The sequence below is a fragment of the Centropristis striata genome, chromosome 3, assembly GCF_030273125.1.
Source record: "Centropristis striata isolate RG_2023a ecotype Rhode Island chromosome 3, C.striata_1.0, whole genome shotgun sequence".
NCBI lineage: Eukaryota > Metazoa > Chordata > Actinopteri > Perciformes > Serranidae > Centropristis > Centropristis striata.
In genome coordinates this window covers 15828285-15854856 of record NC_081519.1, presented here as the reverse complement: position 1 = coordinate 15854856, position 26572 = coordinate 15828285, and the positions used below count along the sequence as shown (strand labels likewise).

Genomic DNA, 26572 nt, shown 5'->3' with positions numbered 1-26572 from the left:
CGCTCAGTATAGATTTTGTATAATTCAAAAAACAAAACATAAAAAAGTGGAATTATAATCAAACATTTATTTGCTTTACTTATTAAATGTGCTTTACACAAAATTGAAAACATGAATATTGCAGTAAACCAGGGGTCTCAAACTCAAATTACCTGGGGGCTGCTGGAGGCAGTATCAAAATGACCAAAAAAAGACTAAAATTACTAAAAAATGACACAAAATGACAGAAAAAAAACTAAATCACTTAAAGAGACAAAATTACCAAAAAAGACACAAAATTATTAAAAAAAAAGACACAAAATGACTGAAAAAACACTATAATACTTTAAAAAGACACAAAATTACAAAAAAGGACATAATTACCAAAAAAGAGACAAAATGATTTTAAAAAAGACACAAAATGACCGAAAAAATACACAAAATTACTAAAAAAGACACAAATTACCAAAAAGACACAAAATTACTAAAAAAGACACAATATTACTAAAAAAAGACACAGAATTACCAGAAAAGACACAAAATTATTTTTAAAAAAGGCACAAAATGACCCAAAAAATACACAAAATTACCAAAAATGACACAAAATTGCTAAAAAAAAGACACAATATTACTAAAAAAAGACACAGAATTACCAGAAAAGACACAAAATTATTTTTAAAAAAGGCACAAAATTATTAAAAAAAGACATACAATTATTTTTTTAATGACACAAAATTTCAAATAAAAGTAATTAAAGGGACCTTCCACACACAACACGGTAAAGTCCCATTCATATAAAACTCACATTAAACTTTCATATCAAGGTGGGGGCCATCGTCACGAGGGCCACAATTGGCCCGCGGGCCACAAGTTTGAGACCCCTGCAGTAAACAGTAAAGATATACTGGAGTAATGGCATCCAGACCAGAGAATGAAGTCATGCTCCGCCGGTGTGTGTGTTGTAATTCAAGCTTCTCTGTCTTCTTTGTGGTAGCTGGGCGCCTTAAAAAGTGACACCAGTTGTCCTAACCAAGCGTCTGTATGTGATGAGTTGGAAATGAGAACAATAGGAGGCAAACCCTGCCCAGACTCTGAACCATAGATATGCTCTGAATGTTGCGTACAGCAACTTTAAACAATGGCTGATATGTTACTATCAAATCTCGAATATTGATTTAAGAATCAGCCTCAAAAATCAAAAACTGTCATGTTGGAACACAAAAGGGCCTCCCCAAGACTGTTGCTACAAAAATGGAAGCACACGATTGCCTAAAATATTACTTTGTTTGTTGAAAATTGTGGTATTAGACCAAAACTCACTGCTCATTTGTGCTGGACAGGTCGGTCTTTGCTAAAATGTGCTGATGTTGATTCTCAGTTGGGTACTAGCAACCCATTGGGTAATCATTAAAGGGACAGTCACCCCAAAATCAAGCAGTGAGCAGTTTCATGTAGGAACTATTTTCCTCCAGGTCTTCATTCCTGGAAAGAGACATTGCTTTTGAGTTTGTCTCTTTAAGTCAGGGGTGTCAAACTCTGGCCCGCGGGCCAAATTTGGCCCGCAGTGTAATTTTATTTGGCCCGCGAGCCAATATCAAATTATTATATTATTATTGTACTATAAAAGCTGACCCACTGGTATTATACGGCGCATTTACCGCTAATACTAGATTTATTATTGTTTTGTTTTTTTTAAATGCATTAACCTGTTGAAAAACTTTATTTTGATATTTAAATCAGAAGGATGCAAATAGAAAAGAGTCATACGATTTTTATTTGAAATTTGATTTTGCATGTCTGCACTATTTAGTTATATATTGTTGTAATGTTTATCAGCGTTGCTGGTTCCATATTTAATGTTAAAGCAAAACATGTTTGGTATATATTAAAAGGTTTATTTGTTCAATGTTGGCCTGCGATTTTATTCAAGTTTTAAATTTTGGCCCATTGTGTATTTGAGTTTGACACCCCTGCTTTAAGTGTTAATATCATAAATACATCTTGGAGAATTACTCATTGTACGCTCACACGGGTGTTTCACCTAAGCTGTGTCTGAAATGCTGTACTCAATCAAACGTAATTTGTGTACTACGTGCTGAATCAAAATTCACTTCCTGACAGCCTCCTTTCTGGTTGGAGATGCTTAACTGTGTTAACCTGTGCCAACCCTGTCAACAAGCATGATAACCTCACACGTTTTTATTCACATCTGTAGTCATTCAGCTTTAAGAAGATGTAAATTGCAGGAGAATGCGTTGTGTATCTTGTCACAGAGTTGCCTGGTTGCTATCTTTTAAAAATCTTTATTTCAAACTGTTAATGTACATCAGACCTGGGCATTGGGCGGCCCGCGGGCCACATCCGGCCCGTTGGCTGTCCTTGTCCGGCCCGCGTGAGGTTACTGGAGGTTACCCAGAAATTAGAAATCAATATAACCGCAGTGCTTTTATTTTGAAAAAAATAGCAAACATTAGCATTAGCACTAGAGCTAACAAGCACTTTTACTATAGTTAAGACAACAAATATAGCCACTAATATATATGACAGAATAAAATAAACTTTAACAAACCTTGTGTCCTGTCAGTCAGCCACTATAGAAGCCTTTTGATACTTTATATCAACTTCATATGAATTACGACGCACTCCTTATTATTTACCGTTCGCTTTTTCATTTAACCGTTCCACCGGTTATTTCCTGTCACTACCTTTCAAAATGAAAGCACCTGTTTCACACTGGGCGGCACCATTTCAAAATAAAAGCACCACAACATTGTAAAACACCTAAAAAAAATGTACAAACATGAAAAACAAGCGATATAATACAAAAACACCAATAGGAACCTTGCTAAAGGACATTTACAGTTGTGTTTGAAATAAATGTTAAAGTGATATAGTGATTGGAGTATTTACTACTTTTTACTGCTATATTTGATTTACTCCACATTAACAGTCTTATCATAACATGTATTCCTATCAGTAGCAGCTCAAAACCAGATAATGTACTATATTTTATAAAGCGATTACATTAATATTGAGCAGAATTTAGTTCAGAGTTTTGGTCCGGCCCCTGCAACCTTCGTGGTATTGGTCATGTGGCCCCTTGGGGAAATTAATTGCCCCCCCCTGATGTACATAGTACCAGAAGAAAATCTCAGAATTTCACATATACAGATAACATTGATTTTGGAGTATTTATAACACTAATATTTTAAGGGGGAATGATGTGTGTGTGTGTGTGTATATATATATATATATATATATATATATATATATATATATATATATATATATATATATATGTGTGTGTGTATATGTAGTATTATTTACAGAAATCTATCCAACATTTTTCTGCATCAGTGAAGGTCAGAACTGACTGATGATGAAAGAGCGATCTCTATCTAGGTCTGCATCTTAACACAGTGTGAGGTGGGATCTTTACTATTGCATAATTTTACAGCACCTATTCATTTTATCAGTATGGCATTGTCTGTGTTTGATGAGGGGCTGAGTAGTGCAATAATCATGACTTTTAATGGTTTAGATTAACTAAAATGTCTCTGTTGTTATTTGACTGCTGACATCTCACACCTCAACAGTTCCCTTTAATTGATTGACCACTTGGTCAGCTAACAGTAAACAGTAAAAAGCAGCTTTCAAATGCAAAACTTGTTAGATTGGATGCTGCATTATGAAGTGTGAACTTGTTTTGGATGTTCTCACTGCTTCTTAGGCCCCGTTCACACGAGGACGCTCGCGGGTAAAAACGACAAAATATTTTATCTGAAGTGCCTTTGGTTTAGACGGTGACGGCGTTTTGGGGGCTTAAAGACGCTAAAATCTGAAACCACCTTCCAAAGTGGAAAAGTTAAATCCTCTCCTCCGTAGCGTGTCGTCTACACTGACAAGACACAAAACTCTGATCTGATCTGCTCACGTCACGTATGTGTTTACGTCACATACATGCTCCAGTACAGGAAATAAACAAACGTGGGATTATTTCCATGGTGGGACCTTCAAGCTGCTCTGGCAGCTCTAATAAACTTACAGGAGTCTTTCCACCAAATGTACAGGATATGTACAGATAGTATTAGTGAACAGAGAAGGATCTGGAATTACCTCCATCACATTCTGGATGCAGCAATTGGTCGGAGGCGAGCCAGACGGCTGTGAACGAGACCTGGGAGATCTAGTGATGGTGGAGAACTTTGTGGAAGGAGTAGCTGATGAAAATGTGTGGCGTGAAAACTTCTGCATGCCCAAAGATGCTCTTATGGCTTTAAGTGATGCCGCCTGGCTGCATACAATCCAATTTCACACACTTTTGCGTCACCGTATGCAGCAGATTTCCTCCTGAAAACGCTCGTCTAAACGAGGAATAAAAAGTGAAGACGCAACGCCACTTTTGCGTCTTCTGTTCAGACCGTCCTCGTGTGAACGGGGCCTGAGCTCTTGTTTTATTAGCAGCATTAATCAGAATTCACTGTCTATAAAATTCACTGGCATTTTTAAAGCTGCCCATATTCTTCCTTTGCAGCAGTTCTGGCAGCATGACACCTGTATACAAACAATATATTTCATCAGTACTGATGCACTAATTCAAATTTTGCATATTTGTGCTCTCCTTGCAGCTTAAACATGGCCCTGTGGCCCGTGTGGTCCTTCTTCACTCCACTCATCCTCTTCACACAGTTCATGGGCGTGGTCATGTTCATCTCTATGCTCGGATGAATATGACTGGTGACAATGATACTTTTGTTTTATTTTAAAGCTATGTCAAACGTGTCTTTTTATTGAATTAATAACTCTGTATTTGGCCTCTAAAATGTGAACATATTTGTGTTGTGACCTTTTGTAGCATTAAAGTATTAGATATTTAATACCAATGCTTCGTACTTGAGCAACTTAAATTTTAAACTTCATCTTGTTAACTGCAATGTTGAGTTTTTCTATTTATAGTCTTTCTCCATTACTAACCCATATTTTCTTAACCCTTTGATGCACAACATGGGTCAAAAATGACTCATTCATCCAAATTTGATTTAAAATTAAATTACCTAATACTATAATAATAGTAATTTGTTTCAAATAGTTACTTTCCACACTCGTATATTTAATATATTTAACATGTTTGTGTATCATTTTGTCACACATACAGTGTATCTGGTAGGTTTTCACAGCGCTTCACTTTTTCCACATTTTTTTATGTTTCAGCCTGATTCCAAAATTGATTAAATTCATTTTTCCTTAAAATTATACACACAATACCCCCATAATGACATAATTTTTAACCCCCATAATTTTTGACCCATGTTGTGCATTAGAAGCGTAGTGATACAAAAAGGGTTTTATTCAAAAAGTAAGAAATGAAAAACAAAAAATTAGGATGTATGATGATCAAAAACAAATTGATTGAGGAAAACCTGGAATACTGAATGATGAAATTAATTTATTGCAAAAATATAGAACATTAAAACCTCAGTCGGGTCACTTTAGACCCATGTTGTGCATCAAAGGGTTAAACAATGCTCACGTTTACACTGCATCTGCAAACTTTACTACACTGGTATAAATACAGACAGACATCTTCCAAAAACCTTTGACACTCCAACACCGTAATCGACTAAAAAATACTCAGACATTTCATTCATTCACTCAGACTAGACATTTTTTTTTGTAGTTTGAATGTAAATAAGTTTCCAGAGGGCATACAAAAGTATTAAAATAGTGCTTGGTTATCACCCCAAAAAGTGCACGTGGTGAAAGCCCTCGAATGTCCTTAAATCCTAGAATTGCCCCTGTGTAGCCCTGACCTGTAGTAAAATATCAGATTAAGCTCTAGATTTGGTGTCAATATATTATTGTGCCACATAATTTAAGGGTAGGCAACCTGTGGCTCTTTTGGCTGCCACCAGTGGCTCCCTGTGGCTTTGACAGAAAAATATTTCAACTGTTATTTGTCATTGCTGTAGTTGTAAAGTGGATCTCGCACTTTAAATGTAAAAATGTTGCTCATATACCAAATTTAACCCATAAGAACCCAGACCCGGTTCACCTTAAAGGATGGAAGGTTCTATAAGTGGACCACATAGAACACATTTCTGATGTTTTTAGTTTTTTTTAATTCTACCCCTAAATGTCAAAGATCTGTGATGTGACATAAACGTTACAATGGACAATGTTTGAAATATTTCTTATTTTAAAATGGAAAAAAACTAGACACATTTTCTGCTTACAGAGACACAAATTTACCTTTTTCTTTTGCATCTCCACCACATTTATCAACATTTGTGCAAGAAATATGGTCAGAACAAGTTAAATGCAGTACAGGACACCCTATTAACAGCTTAGAATTGTTAAATGGGTTTAAACTTAGCCTCGTCACAAAAAATAAGCTTTTTAAAATTAGCTACTTTTTCACATTTCTGTTTCCAGTCGGACACATATTTTGGAGAAGTCACTTCTTGTCACAGTCACATGACCACCACACCAGGATGTTGAGTATGTGTCACTTAGGGATTTAATGAGTTAATGTGAAGCATAATGCTGAATATGGGAGATTATAGAAGATTTAAAGTGTTTGTTACACAGGTGTCACCATGGGTTCTTATGGGTTAATGTTTTATTCTTTCAACATTTTAGTTGACTAATGTGTTTGTCAGAACCTTTGTATGTCTACGACCTCAATGCCCAGCACATTTTTGTGCTGGTTCTGTGTGTGTTTAATATAATAGTTATTTCCCTGATTTTTCAGTCATATTGCATTGTTGATAATTAAAAAAGGGGAAGACTTTGTAGCACCACTTTGTAGGCAACAGAAAAATAATACAAGATTTATATACACTACTGGTCAAAAGTTTTAGAACACACCAACTTTTCCAGAATTGAATTGAAAATGATGCAGTTTAATGTCTCAGTGTACTCTGAAATTAATGCACATTTGCAACATTTAAATTCTTTATTGAGCATGATAGTGTTTTGAAAGCAAAAAAAAAGATTCAAAATCACATTTTATGTTGGACTAAAGGACTAAAAAAAGACACAAAAAGACCAAAAAAAAGACACAAAATGACCAAAAAAAGCATTAGCATGCATGAAAAGAATTCAAAAATGGACAAAATAGCCCAAGACTCCATAGAGTTAAGTTGTTAACCCATTTCTTGTTCCCTGAAAAAGGCCTACTTGTATAATTCTGAAATGTACATTATTTTCCAGTTTTGGTTAAGCTTACCTTTTTTTATTTACCTCTGGCAGTTCACCACTTACCTTTGTACCCTTTCAAGCTGTTCATTTGACTTGAACTGCTTGAATTTCAATAAAAAACTGGAAAAATTGGGGTGTTCTAAAACTTTTGACCGGTAGTGTAGATCATGACAGGACATGTTGCATTCCACACTTTTCCATCACTATTGTGAAAGTGTTTTATACTCCTCTGTCCCCACCATTGTGTCCCTTCTTCGTCTCTCACACCTGCAGCATACACACAACTGTTTTGATGCTTTTAGCAGCTGAGCTGAGAGTTTAACCATCTTATTTTATGATTTGTCACTGTTGTGTTTTCCTAAAGAAACAATGACGACTGTATCAAGAAATGCAATGCATTGTGTTAGTTGTTTGCCGAGCAGCACTTACGAGTGTCATGAATGTTTTGAGAATAGCCACTATTTCACAGCAGACATTTTGCCTTATTTTAGGAAGAGGTGTTTCTTTTAAACAGGTGTTACTGATAACATTTAAAATGGCACTGTTTAAATGTTTTCTGTTAAACTCTTCCTACTGTCCCATGTTAAAATACCTGCTGTGAAAATGACCTTTTTTTTAAAATGTATATGTAGAAAATATGTGTAAACAATGAAGGGAATAAAAGGTTTTTTTCCACCATTTTTAATGTTATGAAACCAACAAAGATTTTAAATTATTCCTTTTTTTTCTCATCTAAATTGTGGCAAAGAATGCAAAGATATCATATTCTGTAAAATGTTTTCCCCCTATTTTTAATAAAATTGTATTACTAATTTCCCTATTTATTAAAATGGGTGTCTTTGCTTGATGAAGGACAACTTTGAAATGACTCATAATTTGATTTATTGATTTTATTAGACAATTTCAACAACAAGTTCTTCCTTTGGGAATGAGACACGAAAACAATCAAAAACAATAATACAATAGTGTCACCTCAGCACATAAATTCAGAAACAGAAACCTTATCAGATGTAATATTGCACTGTGAATATCATCTGAGCTAAGTGCCACACTGCAAAAAAAGAAAAGTTGGGTGAACTCAAAATTTCAAGGCAACAAACTTCGATAAAATTTTAAGTTGGACAATTAAAGTAAATATTTTAAGTTTTGTTTTTGAGTTTGCTCAACTCTGAATTCAGATTTTTGTCAACTCAACTGTAAGTTGTACTAACTTATAATTTCACATTGTAATAACTGTCTCCTAATGTTTCGACCACAATTTTGAGTTAGCATTGATACGCTAATGGCTACTCTTGTAGCTGTTACAAGCAGGGCGGCTAGCATCAGTTAGCCGCTAGCATCAGTTAGCCGCTAGCTTTCGCTAATGACAGAATTTCACCGCTTTCCCGCATTTCACAACAAAGAAATAAGAGTTATCAGAACTATTGTCCCTTGTTGTGAACCCCAACTTAAAGATATAAGTAACAACAACTCACCAACTTGTTTTTGAGCAGACAACTGGCTTCATTTGTTGTGCTAACTTACATTATTGCCCTAAATGTCAATAATTTATATTTCCAAGTTTTACCAACTTAAATCACTGTTTTAGGCCAAAAAATACAAGTTGGCTTTTTTGCAGTGCAGCTTGAAACCTCCGAGGCTGCTTATGGTTTGAAGATTTCCCGACAAGCCGTTCCACAGATTTACTGCCATATACAGAAAAGTGTCCTTCCCCAGGTACTCTTAAACCTGGGAGGAACAAAATCAATGGCCTCAGTGGAGTGGCTGTGAATATCCCACACCTGTAAGAAATAATTGTTTAGGTTTTGAGCAACATGATCTCACAGAAATCCGTGAAATAGCCACGGATTTCGCTTAACTCAAAATCCGTGGAATAGCCACGGAATCGCTCAAATTTCCGTGAAACTGACACGGATTTCGCTACAATGCAAGTTAATGACAGTCATATCCCGTGGCTATTCCAACATACAAAGTGATTATGTACATTCACTGAGTGAAGATTTAGAAAATAAAACATATATTTCTCGCTAGAAATGTGATCAAAATCCATTTTTATGCAGAAACTAAGTCAAAATATTGATTTTTCACTAAAAATGTGAGAACTGTCTGCCATGTTTTTTGTTCTGACCGCTGGGACCTTGAAAGTCACGTGACTTGGAACAAACCAATAGGAACAAATATCCATGGAATAGCCACGGGATATGACTGTCATTAACTTGCATTGTAGCGAAATCCGTGTCAGTTTCACGGAAATTTGAGTCATTCTGTGGCTATTTCACAGATTTCTGTGAGACCAGGTTGTTTTGAGGGACCACACCGTGCATGTTACAGTCTAAAAATTGCAACAAAACAGGGTTAGATCTGAGATTTCAATTAAAAAAACCTCCTAAATCTAGAATCTTGGCACAACTCGGATGCAATCCAATACTACAATGTAACATTTAACAATCCATGTCATAAAGCATGTTATAAAGCTCAGGTTTCTGACACCGTTACAGGGATGCTACTGCTGCTGTATGTTGTTACTGCTGACTGTATATTTCTGTTTCCAATTATTTTTATCCACTGCTGATGACACTCATGGCAGACACAACTCTCAATATAATGTGATCCAAAACAACAATACTGCAGGATGACATTTCACCAGTAGAAAAGGTTTATTTAGAGGAGTTCTGAAAGTTGTGGACCCCACTGACTGCATTTTAACCCATAAGAACCTATGGTGACACCCGTGTAACAAACACTTTAAATCTTCTATAATCTCCCATTTTCAGCTTGATGCTTCACATTAACTCATTAAATCCCTAAGCGACACATACTCTACACCCTGGTGTGGTGGTCATGTGACTGTGACAAGAAGTTACATCTCCGAAATGTGGCTGTGACTGGAAACAGAATTGTCAAAAAGTTGCTTATTCTAAAATGCTTATTTTTTGTTACTAGGCTAAATTTAAACCCATTTAACAATTATAATCCATTAACAGGATGTCCTGTATTGCATTTAACTTGTTCTGACCATATTCCCTGAACAAATTAAAGTCACAATTTTGATAAATGTTGTGGAGATGCGAAAGAAAAAGGCAAATTTGTGTGTCTGTAAGCAGAAAATGTGTCTAGTTTTTTTTAATTTTAAAATAAGAAATAAAACATAAACATAAATACCATAAACGCCCATTGTAACATTTCTGTCACATCACAGACCTTTGACATTTAGGGGTAGTATTTCTTTTTTTAAACATCAGAAATGTGTTCTATGTGGTCCAAATTTTTCAAAAAAGTACAACTGGGTCTGGGTTCTTATGGGTTAAAGGCCTGTTTGTCATCAAGACTGACTCTTTAAAAAGTTGTATTTAATCTGGATATACCTTTAGATTCAGATGCATTCAGACATTCACTGAAAGTGTATTTACACAATGACATTAACATATGTACTGCATTTAACATTTTACAGAAGGAAAGTACAGATCTATTAAGAACTATCAGAAATAATCCTGAAGGAATGGCCTTTAAACACACACACAGCTGGTTGAGGTACACTGTAAAAAATGTCTGTAGATTTTACGGGGAAAAACTGCTAAACCATGACAGTAAAAGACCGTAAAATGATAAATGGGTTAAATCAGTTTCAGTAACAATGAAACACTGTAAATATATATATCAGCCAAAACAGTATTTTTTACATTTAAAAAAAACAAAAACATTATTCCACTCTAAAATACACTGGCACCATGTTTGTCGTGCAAAAATATACTGTAATATATATATACAAGCCGTCATTTTTGCATTTATTTTTTGTAAAAAATACCTTTTTTTCACTTTTAAATGTACTAAACACCATATCTCCAACAGAAATATACTGTAATATTTAATGGTAATCTGGCATTTATAAAGTGTTTCTTGTCAGTTATATGGCAGAACAGTGTTTCTTTTGATGGAAAAACTTTTTATTTTTACGCTAAAATATGGACTAAAATGGCAATCTTAAACGGGAAATCAACAGTGCTAATACAATTTTACCGTAATATTACAAAAAGTTGCACTGTATTTATTACGGTAAAGTTCTGGCAACCACAGCTGCTGGTTTTTTACCGTAAAAACAACAGGTTTGTTTTTACAGTGTAGAGCTTAATTAAAAAACTGTCAGCTCACTGTACTCAAAGCACTTAAAGTAAAAGTAGTCATTGTGCCGTGACAATTTCCTTGTCAGTGTTGTGCTATTGTATTTGATGATGTTGGCATAATACACGGTCGCCCATAAAGTTGAAATAAAATATTTTTTACCTCTTTCCATGAAATGATTGTGACATTGTGATTTATTATTTACAGATAAAGTGTATATCTTCTTAAAACTTTATTAATCTCTTCCAAAACGTATCACAATGAATATGAAACCACAACTAACATAGGATTGTGTCTGAAAACAAAAGTTTATGGGCGAACGTGCATTACTACTGGATTATTATGTATGTTGCATTTTACTGCTAACAATGTTTATGGTTGTGCTCATTTTAACAACAGTAATGCATTGATGTAATGAGTTTATTTATCTTAAAAAGAATTTTCTCAACACATAAAGAAACATTTTATCAGTGGTGGAAGAAGTATTAGAATTCTTTACTTCAGTAAAAGTACTAATAAAACTCCACTACAAGTAAAAGTCCTGCATTCAAAACTTACTGAAGTAAAAGTACAAAAGTATCAGCACCAAAATGTACTTAAAGTATCAAAAGTAAAAGTACTTGTTTTGCAGAGTGGACACACTCAGATTGTTTTATATGTTCTAAATATATTATAAGATTATTTATATTGATGCATTTATATAAGTAGCATTTTAATGTTTTCCAGATATGACTAATGTTAACTACTTAATACACTGTTATGTTTTATAAATGTGTAATCATATTAAATATATGGTATTTTTTCATGTTGAATCTGTAAAGTAACTAAAGCTGTCAGCTAAATGTAGTAGAGTAAAAAGTACAATATTTGCCTCTAAATGTAGTGGAGTAGAAGTATAAAGTTACATAAAATGGAAATACTCAAGTAAAGTACAAGTACCTTAAAATTCTACTTAAGTACAGTACTTGAGTAAATGTACTTAGTTACTTCCCAACACTGCATTTTATCCTTCAATTTATCTAAAAAAAAAAGTTTTTTCAGATAGTAATCTGAAACGTGAATAAAGCTTTCAGACATGTAGTGTAGTAAAAGTATCCTGCAATGTTTCTATTTGAGTTGAAGTGGAGTAGTTAAATAAAGCTACATTAAAAGGAAATACCCAAGTATACTAGAGTAAATATACAAAGTTATATTCAACTTTATTAATTGTTGTTCATTTTTAAAAAAGTTGAATATCTATTTGATGATGAAAATAAATATTAATCACCCTTATAGATTTGTCCTCAAACTGCACTCCGAATCAATGAGGTTGTTTTGGGGAATTTTGGTAAAGTGCTAATTTAAACACACCAGATTAAATCAAAAATGTCCAGGCTAAGTCAATCGCCCATTAAAATGCCCCGATAAGGAATAGATCCTACTCTTTTCATCTATCGCGCTGATTGCCACTGTTCAACTAATCGATACTGAGCGGCTGATGTGCTGTTGATCATCTCCAGACCTCGTGACGGCCACTGTGGGCTGGTCCTCGCGACGGCTTAATGGGCCTCTCAGACTGCTGTTTTCCTGCACGTGCCATGCGCAGATCTCAGCTGTGCTGCTGAAGGACACACACACACACACACACACACACACACGCACGCACTGTTTGAACTACAAACACGTTTTCAATGACATGTACGGTAGCTGCGAGAAGGAGCCACGTTATGTTGTAAAACTGTCGTTAAAACCCAATTACGCTCGCGGGTGTCACGCTCGTGTGCGCAATAACGCGCTGGACCTTATTGCTCCTCTCATTTTTTTTCACGTTTGTGTGTGTTTTATATTTGTCGATTGCATTGCTTTTTAGATACAGCCTACTGATTTTTTATTCATTTTTCAATTTATCATAAACATTTTCATCGCACCTGATTGTGCTACATATATATTTTACTTTGCATTTGACCTAATATTTGTTTTTGCAAACAAGCAAATCGCTCTTTAAAGTTGACCTCTTACATGTAGGTTTGTTGGAAAATGATTTGAATTAATACTAATATGAGAATACATAGAATATTATATAATAATCATAATAATAATCATTAATATTAAGGGGGGAAAACAGCTAAACGAGTTACCTTTGTTTGAATGTGAGGACATTCATCATGTTTGTGTTTTTTGAGTCCACTGACTCAGGAGTCCTAAAGCAGAATAGGATCTATTGTGAGCCACGGTGTATCCATTTCTCTAAATTGTGTTTCACTTTTTAATTTGGCAGGTTCTGTTTTTTTTTTGTTTGGTTTTTCAATCAGCTATTATTGTTTTTTTTTATTTAATAAGTTAATGATTAAAAGGCCCTGATTGCCACCTCCGCCCCCTCTAACGCTACAAAACACCAATCACCTCTCAATCTGTGTGAGCAGTCCTTTTATTGATATGCTGATTGCGCGCATCCGCCAGAACTATTTATATATTGTAAACCAAAGTTTACATGCTCATTTCCCCAAAGAGCTCTCAGTGCTGATGCTTGACATCCACTCACAAAAAGCCATTGTGAATTTGACCATTGAAATCTGATTCTCTGGATTTTTTTCCCCAACTTCTTTCAAAGTTTAAACCAAGAGTGGACATAAGGATTTTGGGGAGGTGGCACTTGGATTTGAAGCGCTTGTCAGGACAGGTCACTTCCCCAACTGCCTGTAAAAAAATCGCAGGTTTGTGAAATGTCATCTTCCTTTTCATCTCATCCAGGCCTGTGCGCTTAACACCCGATAGCCACCCTGAGAGGATTTCAGCTGACTTGGACACACTGTCTGGCAGCTGCTCCGAAGAGGTGGATTTGGGCGAAGCTCGTTTTTTTTTTTGTTATTGTGGATAAGTCTGTGCTTAGTGTTTTTACTTCTTTACGCAGTGAATGGTTGGCACAGCAAGTCCAGTGATTTCTCTGAAACATATGGGAGTTTCAAGAGGACGGGGGTCTGGGATCACCAAGGACTGAAACGCAATCTACCATTTTCAGTGACTCAGCGAGCCTGTTACACGACTACATATTTCAGTTTCAGGGTTACAAGATGACAATGGCATCTATCAAAGTATGCGTGCCCGCTGAGCCGGACCTTGAAGATTGAATGAGCATGTTTGGCACGGTACCGATTCGACTGAATCCCCACCTTGTAGCAACAGGTTAGGCACCTGGCCTCCCCCAAATGCTCTTATAGCGCGCGGCTTTCACTTTCCTCTTCCTTCAGCATTGAGATTTTTCTACATGTCTCCCACCATGGTGGAACACAACGGCCTGGATATTATGTGTCTGAACAAGTACTGCCACAGTTCATCCTCGTCGTCCAGCTCCGAGCACGACAAGAAGATGTTCAGCAAACTAAAACTCAGCCTGTCAGGAGATTATCCCAGGAAGAACGCGGAGATCCTCAGCGGTCAGTACGGGACCAACGTGCTGTTGATCGGGGCGGCGTTGATGCTGGCTATCGCGCACCACGGCCCCTCTGTCAAGGAAGAGCACTTGCTGTCCTTTGTCACATGCCTCATGATCCTCCAGCTGATCTGGATGCTGTGGTACATCATGGTGCGGGACAGACGGAAGAACACGCGGACTGAGAAAGATGTCCACGCCACCACATGCTGGATAAGAGGTGAGTTTGTAACTTTACGCGCAATGCGTAAAAACTCCAAAAGGTTATTGTTTTACACGTGTTTTGAGATGATGGAAGCTATTGATCACCCCAACTCACAATCTTTACCAGAATAAATTTGTGTTTCATTTATTTTACTATTTAGTGTGGCAGTAATAACTTTCTTCCCTTTTCTCTGTAGGTGGTTTGACTCTCCTTGCACTCCTTTCACTGATTATGGACGCTTTCCGAATCGGGTATTATGTTGGCTATCAGTCTTGTGTGTCGGCTGTGCTCGGGGTATATCCTGTCATCCATGCAACTCACACCATAGCACAGGTAAGTTTACAACCCCACTTTCATTTCAATAAAGTGATAATCTTTCAGCAGTGTTACACACTGTGTCTTTTTTCCTCCTTCTGTGCACCACTTAACCAGGTAGGTCTTTGGATAATGTGCTCTTTGTTGTTAAGGCGAGTACAGAGTTGCTGCAACAATATAATCCTGTCATTGTCCATGTTATTTGAGTGTAACTGACGGAGGGAAATCCTTCTGGTAAAGGGGATTTATTCGCTTAGAACTGTCTATAAAATGTGTTTTTATAAAATATTTTGTCAATCTTTTTAAATTAAAGTTTTGTGTCTTGTTTTCGATGTTTTGTTCAGGTACATTTTCTCTGGTTTCACATTAAGGATGTCATCAAGAGCTTTGAAACATTTGAGAGGTATGTGAAAGATTCAAAAATCTTTATTGTAATCACAAAATTGTCTGAGGTCAGGGACTCCAAAAAACATAAATAAGCATAAATCCATGAAAGACTCACACAACACAAAACAGAAACTACCACACTTCCACCACAAACTGCAAATTATGTGATATTATAACTTAACAGCTTGTTGTCAAAGACCCTGTTTTGACATCACGACCATGAAACATCTCACCAGCAACTAAAGATCATCATGCATGCACATCATCATAACCTGTATCATAACACTGTCACACACTATCAGATTGACTGCTCATTGTCTCTTCAGATTCGGTGTAATCCATGCAGTCTTCACCAACCTCCTCCTGTGGTGCAACGGTGTGATGTCAGAGGCTGAGCACTTCTTGAACAACCATAAGAGAAGACTCTCTGCTCTGGGCTACGGAAACCTCACTATAGGTAAGGGCCATGGGGTTGATTGCTGGCTTGTACTTAGAAGACAAGTACAATAGTCCACTTGAGAACTCACCTCAATGGATGAAAGAAAAAGGAAGGAGAGGAGGGTTTGCGAGGGGAAGGAAGGTCAGCTCTGCAGCCCAGTGGATCTTGTTTGTGTCCAACGCCTCTCTATTAGGTTTCAGGAGACACACAGTGTTGCTAGTACTGAGGCCCCCTCCCCAGCCCTTTCCCCACACTTCAGCCACCACCACCCTCCTTGGCAACCCCCCGCTTGACCTCAGACGGCTTTGTCCCCAGGCTGCTTACTCCCAAGGGTGCTGCAATTACAGTAACTGATACATCTAAGCCTAAGGTTGGGGGGTTCGGCTGCTCCTCCTCATATCCGGCTGACTGTGAGGCTGGCTGCACCCTGACTGTTGTTCCCTTTTTAATTAAAGGCTGCAGTACCATAGTGGTGGCCTTCGGGGGCCGAGGGGTAGGAGGGGATGAGGGGGGGTGCACACGGCAAGGTTTTGTTGAGATGATCTCTAGAGGGCATCAGCATTACCATAGCATGTTGTAGTTGGCTTGACAGCGAGTGAGCATAAAAAGTGCATTGTCATCACCACCTTAGATGCTCAGACATTCAGCTAATGAGTAAAATTTCCAATATAGATCAGTAGATTAAGTAGGACCACCAAGACAGAAATTTATTATGGAGCTTTGTGCTCTAAAATATGTGTGCATACTTTAATTTATAAACAAAAAATATTTAAACCTTTTAAAAATAATTAGAGGCTGCTGCCTTCAAAATTACTTAAAGCCAAAATGCAGTAAAAAATTAAATAATAATAATGGCCTCTTTACAGTTGCACCAAAACTACTTAAAGTTGCGGTACAGTAAAAAAAAAAAAAGAGATTAAAAAATGCTTTCCTCACAATTTAAATAATCAATGTGAAAGGGCCCTGGCTGCTTTGTGGTTGTAAGACAAACCATAAATACCATCAATAATTTAAATAGAAGGGACATAAGGTAAAGGGCACGTTTTTGCTTTGAATTTAGTGTGAGCTCAGAGTATTTCAATTTTAGAGTATTATTATTTTAGAGTGATTTCTGGCTTCAATGGTCATCCATGAGATTGGGATGGTGCGGTCAAAAAAATTGGTGGGGTCTCAAAAGTATCAATGCGATATACTGTATCTGCTACACAAGATTGTGGTGCAGTGCAATTCCATTTATGCATCAAAAATAACGTGTTCAAAAAGTGGTGTTCATTATGAGAATATCATCTTGCTGAACAAACTTGTGTTTGCATAGCTTTTTGTATTTTCTGCAATAATCCAAAATCCAATGGAAAAACCTCACTGGCTTTTTTGAGTAGTGTATCAGAGCGATGCTAACTTTAGGGTTGGCCTGTCATCTCTTCAGCACTGATCCTGATAATTTTGCCTTTTCAGTCCTCAGAAACATTCAACTGAAAAATTGCACTTTGTGGTTGAACTCACAACTAAAAGACAAGTAGACATTACATTGTCACAAGCTAAAAGTGTTGAGAAACACTGCCTTCGTGAAAATATATGTGGGCTTCTGATGCTGTCTCTAAGGCACCTCCCAGAACAGGCTGTGTATAACTGTAAATCAGAGTGCACTGGAGCAAAAATATGTCACACATCTAATCTAAATTTCAAAATGGTTCTCTTGAAACATGAAAGTTTAGACTGGATTAGAGTAAAGGTTCAGTTGTTTTCATTTTGCCTCAATACATTCAAAGCATTCTTACTTGCCAGTTTCTATTCTGTTAAAATGAAATATCATAAAGATGTAAAGCCCATATACAAATATACAAATGTAGAGTGTGGGGGTATATTACTGTCTGAGTCATACACAATAAGGTCTATAATGCTGAGACTGTTTTCATTCAGATAAACTTGTGAGATTCTGTGAATCCTTGTTAGTTTATTAAATATTTACTATTCATATAAACTATTTATGTCGATTCTAATACTTATATTATGCTTTTGGTCTCCTGCCTGTACAGTATTATGTCCTGATAGATTATTGTGGTTTTGTAATGTTTGTCTTAAAACACAGACAAACTGTGTTAACGTAAGGATGCATATAAATATATTAATTTCTCATGAATTTGAATCTCTTCATGTTTGTTTTGCAGTGCACTCAGAGCCCCACTGTAACTGCACCACCAGTACTTGCTCCATGTTCTCCAGCAGCCTCTTCTATCTCTACCCCTTCAATGTCGAGTACCACATCTTTGTCTCCGCCATGCTCTTTGTAATGTGGAAGAACATTGGACGAACCATTGACCTTTCTTCGAACAGGAAGAGGTTGGCTACCAAAACCCAGGGCCTGACCATGGGCCCCATTCTGGGTCTACTTGCGCTGGCCAGCACTATTGGGATCCTGGTGGTTTACATCACCCACGTAGAAGAATCCCTCCAAACGCGGCAGTCGGCCATTTCCATGTTCTACATTTACGGCATCGTCATGCTGGTGTTCATGTGCTCCGCCAGTGCTTCAGGTCTGCTCATTTATCGAGCGGACCACATGCCTCTGGACACCAACAAGAACCCGTCCAGACAGCTGGACACAGAGCTGCTGTTTGGGTCCTCTATCGGCTCCTGGCTCATGTCCTGGTGCAGCATAGTGGCTGTGTTAGGGGCCAACAGCAGCCCTCCTTACCGCTGGACCAATCTCATGTACTCTTTGCTTATTGTGCTGGAGAAGTACATCCAGAACCCGTTCATCGTAGAGTCCCTGTACCGCCAGCAAGAGAACGGAGAGAGGGAGGACCCTGAGTTACCAGCTTCTCCGGAAATCTTCTCTGTGACGTCCTCTTTGGCCCCGCCATACAACGGCATCATCAACCGAGCCTACGAGACTCCAGACAGAAACTGTGTTACCATGGAGAATGAACAGGAGGAGAGTGGGCAGGTGTACAGATGTCCCAGGAAGCCTTCTGAGGTGCCGCTGACTGTTGGAAACAAAGTGAACGAGCCCCCAAATATAAAGAGGCAAATCCTGAAGAATATCGCTGTCTTCCTGATAATGTGCAACATTTCGGTAAGCATTTGTCAATTTAATGTAAAAGAGATTAAATTAAGTAATCAAGTAAAGTAAATTTTGGTCATTTTATTAACTTAACTGTTAATAATTAGTTGTTGTAAATCTGTAAAGAGATTTCCTTGCATTCAACATATACTCCATATACTATACAGAGTCATGGACACAGCATAAAACTGTTGAGTTACCAGGTCAAAGAGTTGGAGGAAATCAAAGCAGAGCTAAGACACACTTTCCACGCTCCATTTCTGGTAGATGTGTAAAAAGCCAACTGTTTACAAACCACTTTATAATAATATGTCAGTGTTGTGTGTACAGCTTGTTGTGCTGCCCCCAAGTGGCCAAAAAAAAGAAATCAATGAAAGTTTTTTCTTTCTTTCTTTCTTTCTTTCTTTCTTTCTTTCTTTCTTTCTTTCTTTCAGCTGTGGATTCTTCCTGCTTTTGGCTGCCGGCCGCAGTACGACAACGGGTTGGAACAGGAGACATTTGGCTTCAGCATATGGACCACAGTTCTCAATTTCGCCATTCCTTTGAACCTTTTCTACCGCATGCACTCAGTCGCCTCCCTCTTTGAGGTGTTCCGCCGGGTCTGACAGAGTAGCAGATGACTGACATTGCCAGATAAGATGCACAAAAACACTTGTCACCATCGGCTCTCGAGAGTGTCTCACAGCGCAGGTCAGCCATTCAGGAGGCAGTCTGGGTCGCACTCCAACAGACTTGAAAACAAGCTGCGGAGACAAACAAAACATAGATCCCCCGGTGTGGGGATTACAGAGGAAGACAAACCTGTTAGCCTGCGTTCCTTGAAGAATTACCTTGTACAACGAGAGGCTTATTAAAAATGGTGATGGAAAGGACCTTTGGTTTCAAGAATTTCAAAAGGGCCCATTGTACCTTTGGTTCTATAGTTGCATTTCAGTAGATTTTGCTCACTGGCTCATCATGTTAAATGTGTATGCTGTATCTGACGCTCATATTTTGTACTTTTTCATATTAGTAGCTGAAACTATATAATAGACTACTCACAGCCACTGAGATGCCTTTTAGTCTCGAACATCTAATAGTACTGTATTCAACGGAGCCACAAGTGCATTGGTGTACCACTTAACCCATATTTTATCTGCATGTGAAATGTTCCTACTGTATATGGATATGGTTCTCATTAACTTCTCTTAGTAGTCCAAGTTTAATGGAACTTTATGCAACACTTGAGCTACAAAGACACTATATTTTTAAGAATCTCTATGAGTTGGACTATAGTTCTCTGCCTATCTTGGTCATTTAAGGTTCATCATTGTCCTTTCATATGATTCTCTGTACTGTCAAGTTGAATGGTAAGTTATGTGCAAAATTATGTTACTAGGTAGCACTCTTTTGATTGTACTGGGGTAGCTGTAATTACATTATATTAAAAAAGTGAGAGGTGAGAAAACAAATCTAATGGCCAAAATATGTTTCCCCACCATACACTGGTGACAAAGACTTCATATACAATATGTCAACATGAAAACATAAAAAGATAAATGTTGTTCAAATCAGGTGCATTTACATTGTTAAGTGATATTCTTGCATTAAAATATTCCTAGGTCTATTAAACCAATACAAAATTAATGATGCTGTGATGACAGCCGCTATACCTGACCAGAGATTGTATGTTTACACATTAAAAATCAGTAATAGAAACCACCCCATAGACATACTGTATACTTGTACTGTATAATTTTATATTTTATCAATAAATAATTTCAGTCAGTTCTCAACCTGGTGCTATCCACTGTACGTGTTCTCACTAAGTGCCAACCTGTGCTATAATCCTTGTTTTTAGGTGCAAACTGCAATATGATAATAATCTTTGTAAATATTGTCATACTGATCAAAATCATCATTCATCAATGTGATATGATTTTGTTAAATTCCAATAAAATGGTGCTCATATAAAATAATATGTACGATAGTGATGAATGTATATCTTTTGCCTATTGAAATAAAGAATACTTTTTTCGACGTCTCATGTTTATTTTTCTTCAAACCGAGGACCTCTTTGCTGACTCAACTTCTGAATGGGCAGCAGTTGTTGTGCACAATTTAACCGCAAGGTGGCGCCACTTATTTGTTTTAAGCGAGTTTGATGGGAAAGTCCAAAAGCAGTTGAAGTATGGGCAACTACAGCTTGGATTATTGCGCCATCACATCTTCTTAAATGCCCACTTCTTATATAAATCTTAATAAAACATATAAAGTATTTTACATTTCCAGGAAAACAAAAGTATACATAATAATAAATGACCAAATTTCGGACAAAACATCAGATTAATTATAAATTACTAATCCATTAACCATCTAGAATTTAAGTATGGACACTAAATAAATTAAACATTTTCTGTAATTTCCCCCCCTTTAAAGCAGCAATGATATTCTAAACAATATCCTATGTTATTTGTATAATAATATATAATATTCTATGACAATTCACTGGCCAAAACATCTTTATAACGCTTGTATGTGAGGAATTAAATGTTGTGCCGGACACAAGTTGCCTTCTGACATCCAGAGATTATAGGTTACTCCAGAGAATCTGGCATCGGGCGTCTGGGGGGATTATTTTGACGTAGTGTCACAACGATTTGACAGGCACGCAGACACGTCTAAAAATATCCGTGACGTAGCAAAGCCGGAAACGGCGCTGCTGCTGTTGCTGTTACACGGACGAAGCGTAGCGCGCGCTCGGAGCTCGTGGCTCGACGTGACCGCTGAGAGTGTGAATGTGACTCACCTGTTCAGGGGAGAAACTCTGAAAAGAAGGTGAGCTCTGACCTCCAGTCAGCTGCTGCAAGATGACAAACAACCACCAGTCTAGTGATTGATTTGTCAATTTAAAAACGTGTTTGTTTTTTTTAATCCTTCTGTTTCTTTCATTAAGACGCATTAAATTACACTGTAGCTTTTCATATCAGGCTGAAATGTGTTATAAAGAGTTTTGGTGGTTTTAGTATTCACTGAAGTGCTACTTTGAGCCAGGGCAGGATGGGTAATTATGATGCTTGTAATAAAAGAATGAATCAAATTCAGGCTCATTCATTCTTTGAAAGATAGGTAGGTAGATAGATAGATAGATAGATAGATAGATAGATAGATAGATAGATAGATAGATAGAGAGAGAGAGAGAGAGAGAGAGAAAGAGAGTTACTTCTTGCTGAGGGACTATTAAGGTGTTTGCTTTTTCAGCACCATGGACAGCTCCGTCAGTGCCAGACTGCAATCTGACTTTATTTGTATAGCACTTTTCATACAAAAGAGATGCAACACAAAGTGCTTCACATAAAAAAAGGAGAAAGTAATAATAATAATAATAAAAATAGCAAAACATAGAAACAAGCAAACACCCTCCGCCCATCCCCCTCCACCCCTGACCCTCATATCCCATCCATCCTATTAAACACAAAGCACAAACTAGACCCAGTGCACCCAGTAACTGTTTATTAGCAAGTTTGTATATGTAGTCCACACTCCATTTGTCCGTCCTGTCACTGCAGTGTGCGCGTGGACAGGAAAGACTGTCTATAATTGGCAGACAGCTGATTGACTGTCTGATTCCCAGTTTGTCATAACGCACTTGGGATTTCATCAGAATGTTTAGGGCTCCCTCACACTCCTTCTCTAACGCAGTGCCATGTTGTGCGTAACACCACCCACAAAGGAGGCGTGATGCTGTGCGCGCCCGGCCCTGGTTAGTTTGGAGTGCGTTAGGCTGTAGGGACTCCCTCCTCGCCCACACTGCGCTCAGGATTCCTCGGGCTGAGAGATTCACAGAGGCAGCCAGGTCAGACGGACCGGCAAGGTTTGCAACATGTGCTCGCCACTGCTTGCTGCGTCCCAGCCCCTCAGCGCACCTGGCACGTCGCTCGGCTCGGTTTTAAGGCGATCACTTCTCTCTTTCCGTCTGCTTTGCACTCCACATCAGGCTGGCAGCCGCGCGGGTCAATGGGGACAGTACGGTGAATGGCTTCAGACTGCGCCAGTCCCCGCGCGCGGAGCAATGGACTGCAGTTTTACTTGAAGAGGCACATGGAGAACCCAGCCAAGTATCTCTCAGCGGTGCAGGGGATTGACTCTGTGCCGGCACCCCTCGGAGAGATTATGTGGAACAGCACCGAGGCGACAAAGAACGGGGGGAAGGATATGGTGGTGCGTACGGTGACAGGGTGTCTGCTGTCCCTGCTCATCCTCTGGACCTTGCTGGGGAACATCCTGGTCTGCGCCGCGGTGCTGCGCTTTCGCCACCTGCGGACCAAAGTCACCAACATTTTCATCGTCTCCTTGGCGCTATCGGATTTATTCGTGGCCGTGCTGGTGATGCCCTGGAAAGCTGTAGCAGAGGTGGCGGGTTACTGGCCGTTTGGCACTTTCTGTAACGTCTGGGTCGCTTTTGACATTATGTGCTCCACCGCCTCCATCCTCAACCTCTGCATCATCAGCGTGGATAGATACTGGGCCATCTCGAGCCCCTTCCGCTACGAGAGGAAAATGACCCAGCGAGTTGCCTTTGTTATGATCAGCATCACTTGGACGTTGTCTGTGCTCATTTCATTCATACCGGTCCAGCTGAACTGGCACAAAGCCAACGGTGACGACATGGCTGGGACGCACAACTCCTCCACGAGCCGGCAGATAGAAGAGAACTGCGACTCCAGCCTGAGCAGGGAGTATGCCATCTCCTCCTCTTTGATAAGTTTCTATATTCCCGTGGCAATAATGATTGTGACTTACACTAGAATATACCGGATCGCACAAATACAAATTAGAAGAATAGCATCCCTGGAGAGAGCGGCAGAGCACGCGCAAAGTTGCAGGACAAACAGAATAGAGTGCCAACACCACAACACCTTGAAAACGTCCATCAAACGGGAAACCAAAGTGTTCAAAACTCTCTCGGTGATTATGGGTGTCTTTGTGTGTTGCTGGCTACCTTTCTTCGTCCTAAACTGCATGGTCCCGTTCTGCGACAGACCCGCCACAGACCGGGACGCGGGTCTGCCGTGCGTAAGCGAGACCACCTTCGACGTTTTCGTGTGGTTCGGATGGACCAACTCCTCCCTGAACCCCATCATTTACGCCTTCAACGCAGAGTTCAGGAAGGCCTTTGCCAGCTTATTGGGCTGCCGCAATTTCTGCTCCAACACACAAGTGGAAACAGTTAACATCAGCAACGAGCTGGTCTCTTATAACCAGGACACCCTCATCCACAAGGAAATCGCGAACGCGTATGTCAACATGATACCAAACGTGGTTGAATGTATCGAGCATGAGGAGACTTTTGACAGGATTTCACAGTTTTCTCACAACAATGAAAACGCCACCGACTCGGTTTGTGACTTGGAGGACTGCGAGGCAGATATTAGTCTTGACAGGATGTCACCCTTTACACCCAATGGATTACACTGACTCCAACTTTGTATCTCCCCTCCTCCCGTACGTATTTGGATGTAAATGTCATTGTTCAATCACCTCCTCAGCCCCCCTCCCCAGAGGCTCCTCTCCACAAGAAGCCCACAGGTCAGGGTCTACTGAGCAGCGCCCTTTGCAGCTGCTGACTTGCTCGTGGACACTTGGAGCAGGGCGCCTGCCCCTGTGAGCCACCCTGCCACTGCTTTGCGTCATATATGACATGTGATGTTGTTGTCCTGTTCTTAAAAAGTGATGTGTAGGTGTTATTTACATGGCAAGTGAAGTCTGTTCATTTGTTCAAAGGTTCGGTGTAGTTGGAGCTGTTTACTGGAAGGCTTTACTCTCCGTGTCTCATGTCCATCCACTTGGAGAGGAAAAATGTTTGTGAAGGAATCATAATGGAAACCTTTTGCTGCTTTAAAACCTCGTGTATCCAGTGCCCGCCTTTCCACTGAGTATGAAAACTGAGGGAGGCCTTACAGACAGTGCAACCGAGATAGTTCTACTCCAAAAAATGCAGTCATTTCAGCGCCTTATCTTATTTAAGGAAGAGTTCTGTTGAAAGGAATGTGTCCTATGAAGTTACATGATGCCAAAATGCAGTATTAAAGTGTTTACCCACCCTCCTCCAGCACACCTTCTCTGCACCATATGGACTGTTATGCAGTTAGATTGAGGTTTAGATGGCTGAGGGGCTTTGATGGAGCAAAAATATGATGTAAAATGCACACAACCTAATGCTATAAACATGTAAATGTGAACCTGTTTACACTGGAATCATTAATACAAACCATCATACTAGAAACATCTTTCAGTAGTACAAAGTCTTACTTTTTTGTGCGCTTTCATTTCTCATTGAGGCCAAAACTACTGGATGGTTGTGTTTTATCAACCACAGTGGGCTCTGACTGACCTAACAAGAGAAAAGAAAGATCAAGGCTGTCCTGAACGACCAAAGATTTCAAGGAGCGAATCAATAACTCAGACACAATAAGGCTACAGCGTTATGTCAGCTAGAGGAATTGTTGCTACAGAAAGCCTACACACACACACACACACACACATACACACACACACACACGGCCACTGGGCCAACACAACTGGATGTCATACATCACCTCTCCAACACCTCTCTCTATCTTTGTACTGTACAGATGACCTGATCTGAATGTAAACTACTGTCCTTTAAACAGTGAAGTGTGTCATCATTTGTCTAATAAAATGCTGTCATGCTCAGAGGAACAGAGTGCTCTGGTTGGTATCTTCCTGAAGGTGACATTACACTGTTTCACAGATGGACAAACTTTGCAGGCTCAGAGGGTTTTCACCTTTAGTTTAACTTTCTATTCAGCGACTTTGCTCTCATGCATATACGCCTCTGACCTTCAGTCTTTTAAAACTTTATTGGCAGCTCGCCTTCTTGACAGAGAGTGACAGGAAATTTTGGCAGAGAAACGAATTCTCAGAGGCCCCCCGGGCCTTCACATTCAACATGTTAGACGAAGAGATATGTACTGACCATGAAGAGATGATGACCAACAATAAACAAACAACTACAAAGAGACACAGATGACAAAATGACACAAAATGACTAAAAAAAAGTAATGAAATCAATACAATAAACACAAAACTACTTAAAAGAGACACAAACACAAAAACGGCTAAAATTGCTAATTAATAGATACATAATGACTCAAAAATAGGCGCAAAATGACTATTAAGAGCCAGAAACCACAAGGAGACACAAATGACTACAAATAATCACAAAAAACTATGACAAGACACATAGCTACCATAAAAGGCACAAAATGACTAAAAAGGCACACAAAATAATGACAAAGAGACAACCAAAACCACAAAGAGACACAAAACCACTGAAAGATTTAGAACGACAAAAAGAGGAAAAAATAAACAAGAAAAAAAGAGGACAAACCCCAAAGTCTGTCTTGCACAATGTAAGAGAGCTGGTGGTACACTGCAGCGGGCTCAGTCTGA

General features: G+C 38.7%; 3 protein-coding genes across 3 annotated transcripts in view; all 3 read left to right on the top strand.

Moving 5' to 3' along the window:
• The window catches only part of tmem128 (transmembrane protein 128), an 8983-nt gene extending 4127 nt beyond the window's left edge, over nucleotides 1–4856 (top strand). The window contains exon 4 of the mRNA XM_059328605.1: nucleotides 4608–4856. Coding sequence (XP_059184588.1) covers nucleotides 4608–4707 — 100 coding nt within the window. The 3' untranslated portion in view covers nucleotides 4708–4856. The remainder of the gene's footprint in view (nucleotides 1–4607) is intronic.
• A 9686-nt stretch (nucleotides 4857–14542) lies between these two features.
• otop1 (otopetrin 1) lies at nucleotides 14543–19772 on the top strand. Its single transcript, XM_059328579.1, has 6 exons — nucleotides 14543–14927; nucleotides 15109–15245; nucleotides 15572–15630; nucleotides 15941–16071; nucleotides 18222–19129; nucleotides 19552–19772. The coding sequence occupies exons 1-6, from the start codon at nucleotides 14543–14545 to the stop codon at nucleotides 19720–19722; spliced, it is 1791 nt and encodes a 596-aa protein (XP_059184562.1). The 3' UTR covers nucleotides 19723–19772.
• Nucleotides 19773–22875: 3103 nt separating this feature from the next.
• drd5a (dopamine receptor D5a) lies at nucleotides 22876–26083 on the top strand. Its single transcript, XM_059328585.1, has one exon. The coding sequence runs from the start codon at nucleotides 23132–23134 to the stop codon at nucleotides 24572–24574; it is 1443 nt and encodes a 480-aa protein (XP_059184568.1). The 5' UTR covers nucleotides 22876–23131; the 3' UTR covers nucleotides 24575–26083.
• Nucleotides 26084–26572: the final 489 nt, after the last annotated feature.

Excerpts from the sequence above, each read along its gene's own strand:
- otop1 (XM_059328579.1), top strand. The coding sequence starts at position 14,543 with ATGTCTCCCACCATGGTGGAACACAACGGCCTGGATATTATGTGTCTG. Across the intron at positions 14,928-15,108 it reads CACCACATGCTGGATAAGAG|GTGGTTTGACTCTCCTTGCA; the intron begins GTGAGTTTGTAA and ends TTTTCTCTGTAG. Across the intron at positions 16,072-18,221 it reads CTACGGAAACCTCACTATAG|TGCACTCAGAGCCCCACTGT; the intron begins GTAAGGGCCATG and ends TTTGTTTTGCAG.
- drd5a (XM_059328585.1), top strand. The coding sequence starts at position 23,132 with ATGGCTTCAGACTGCGCCAGTCCCCGCGCGCGGAGCAATGGACTGCAG.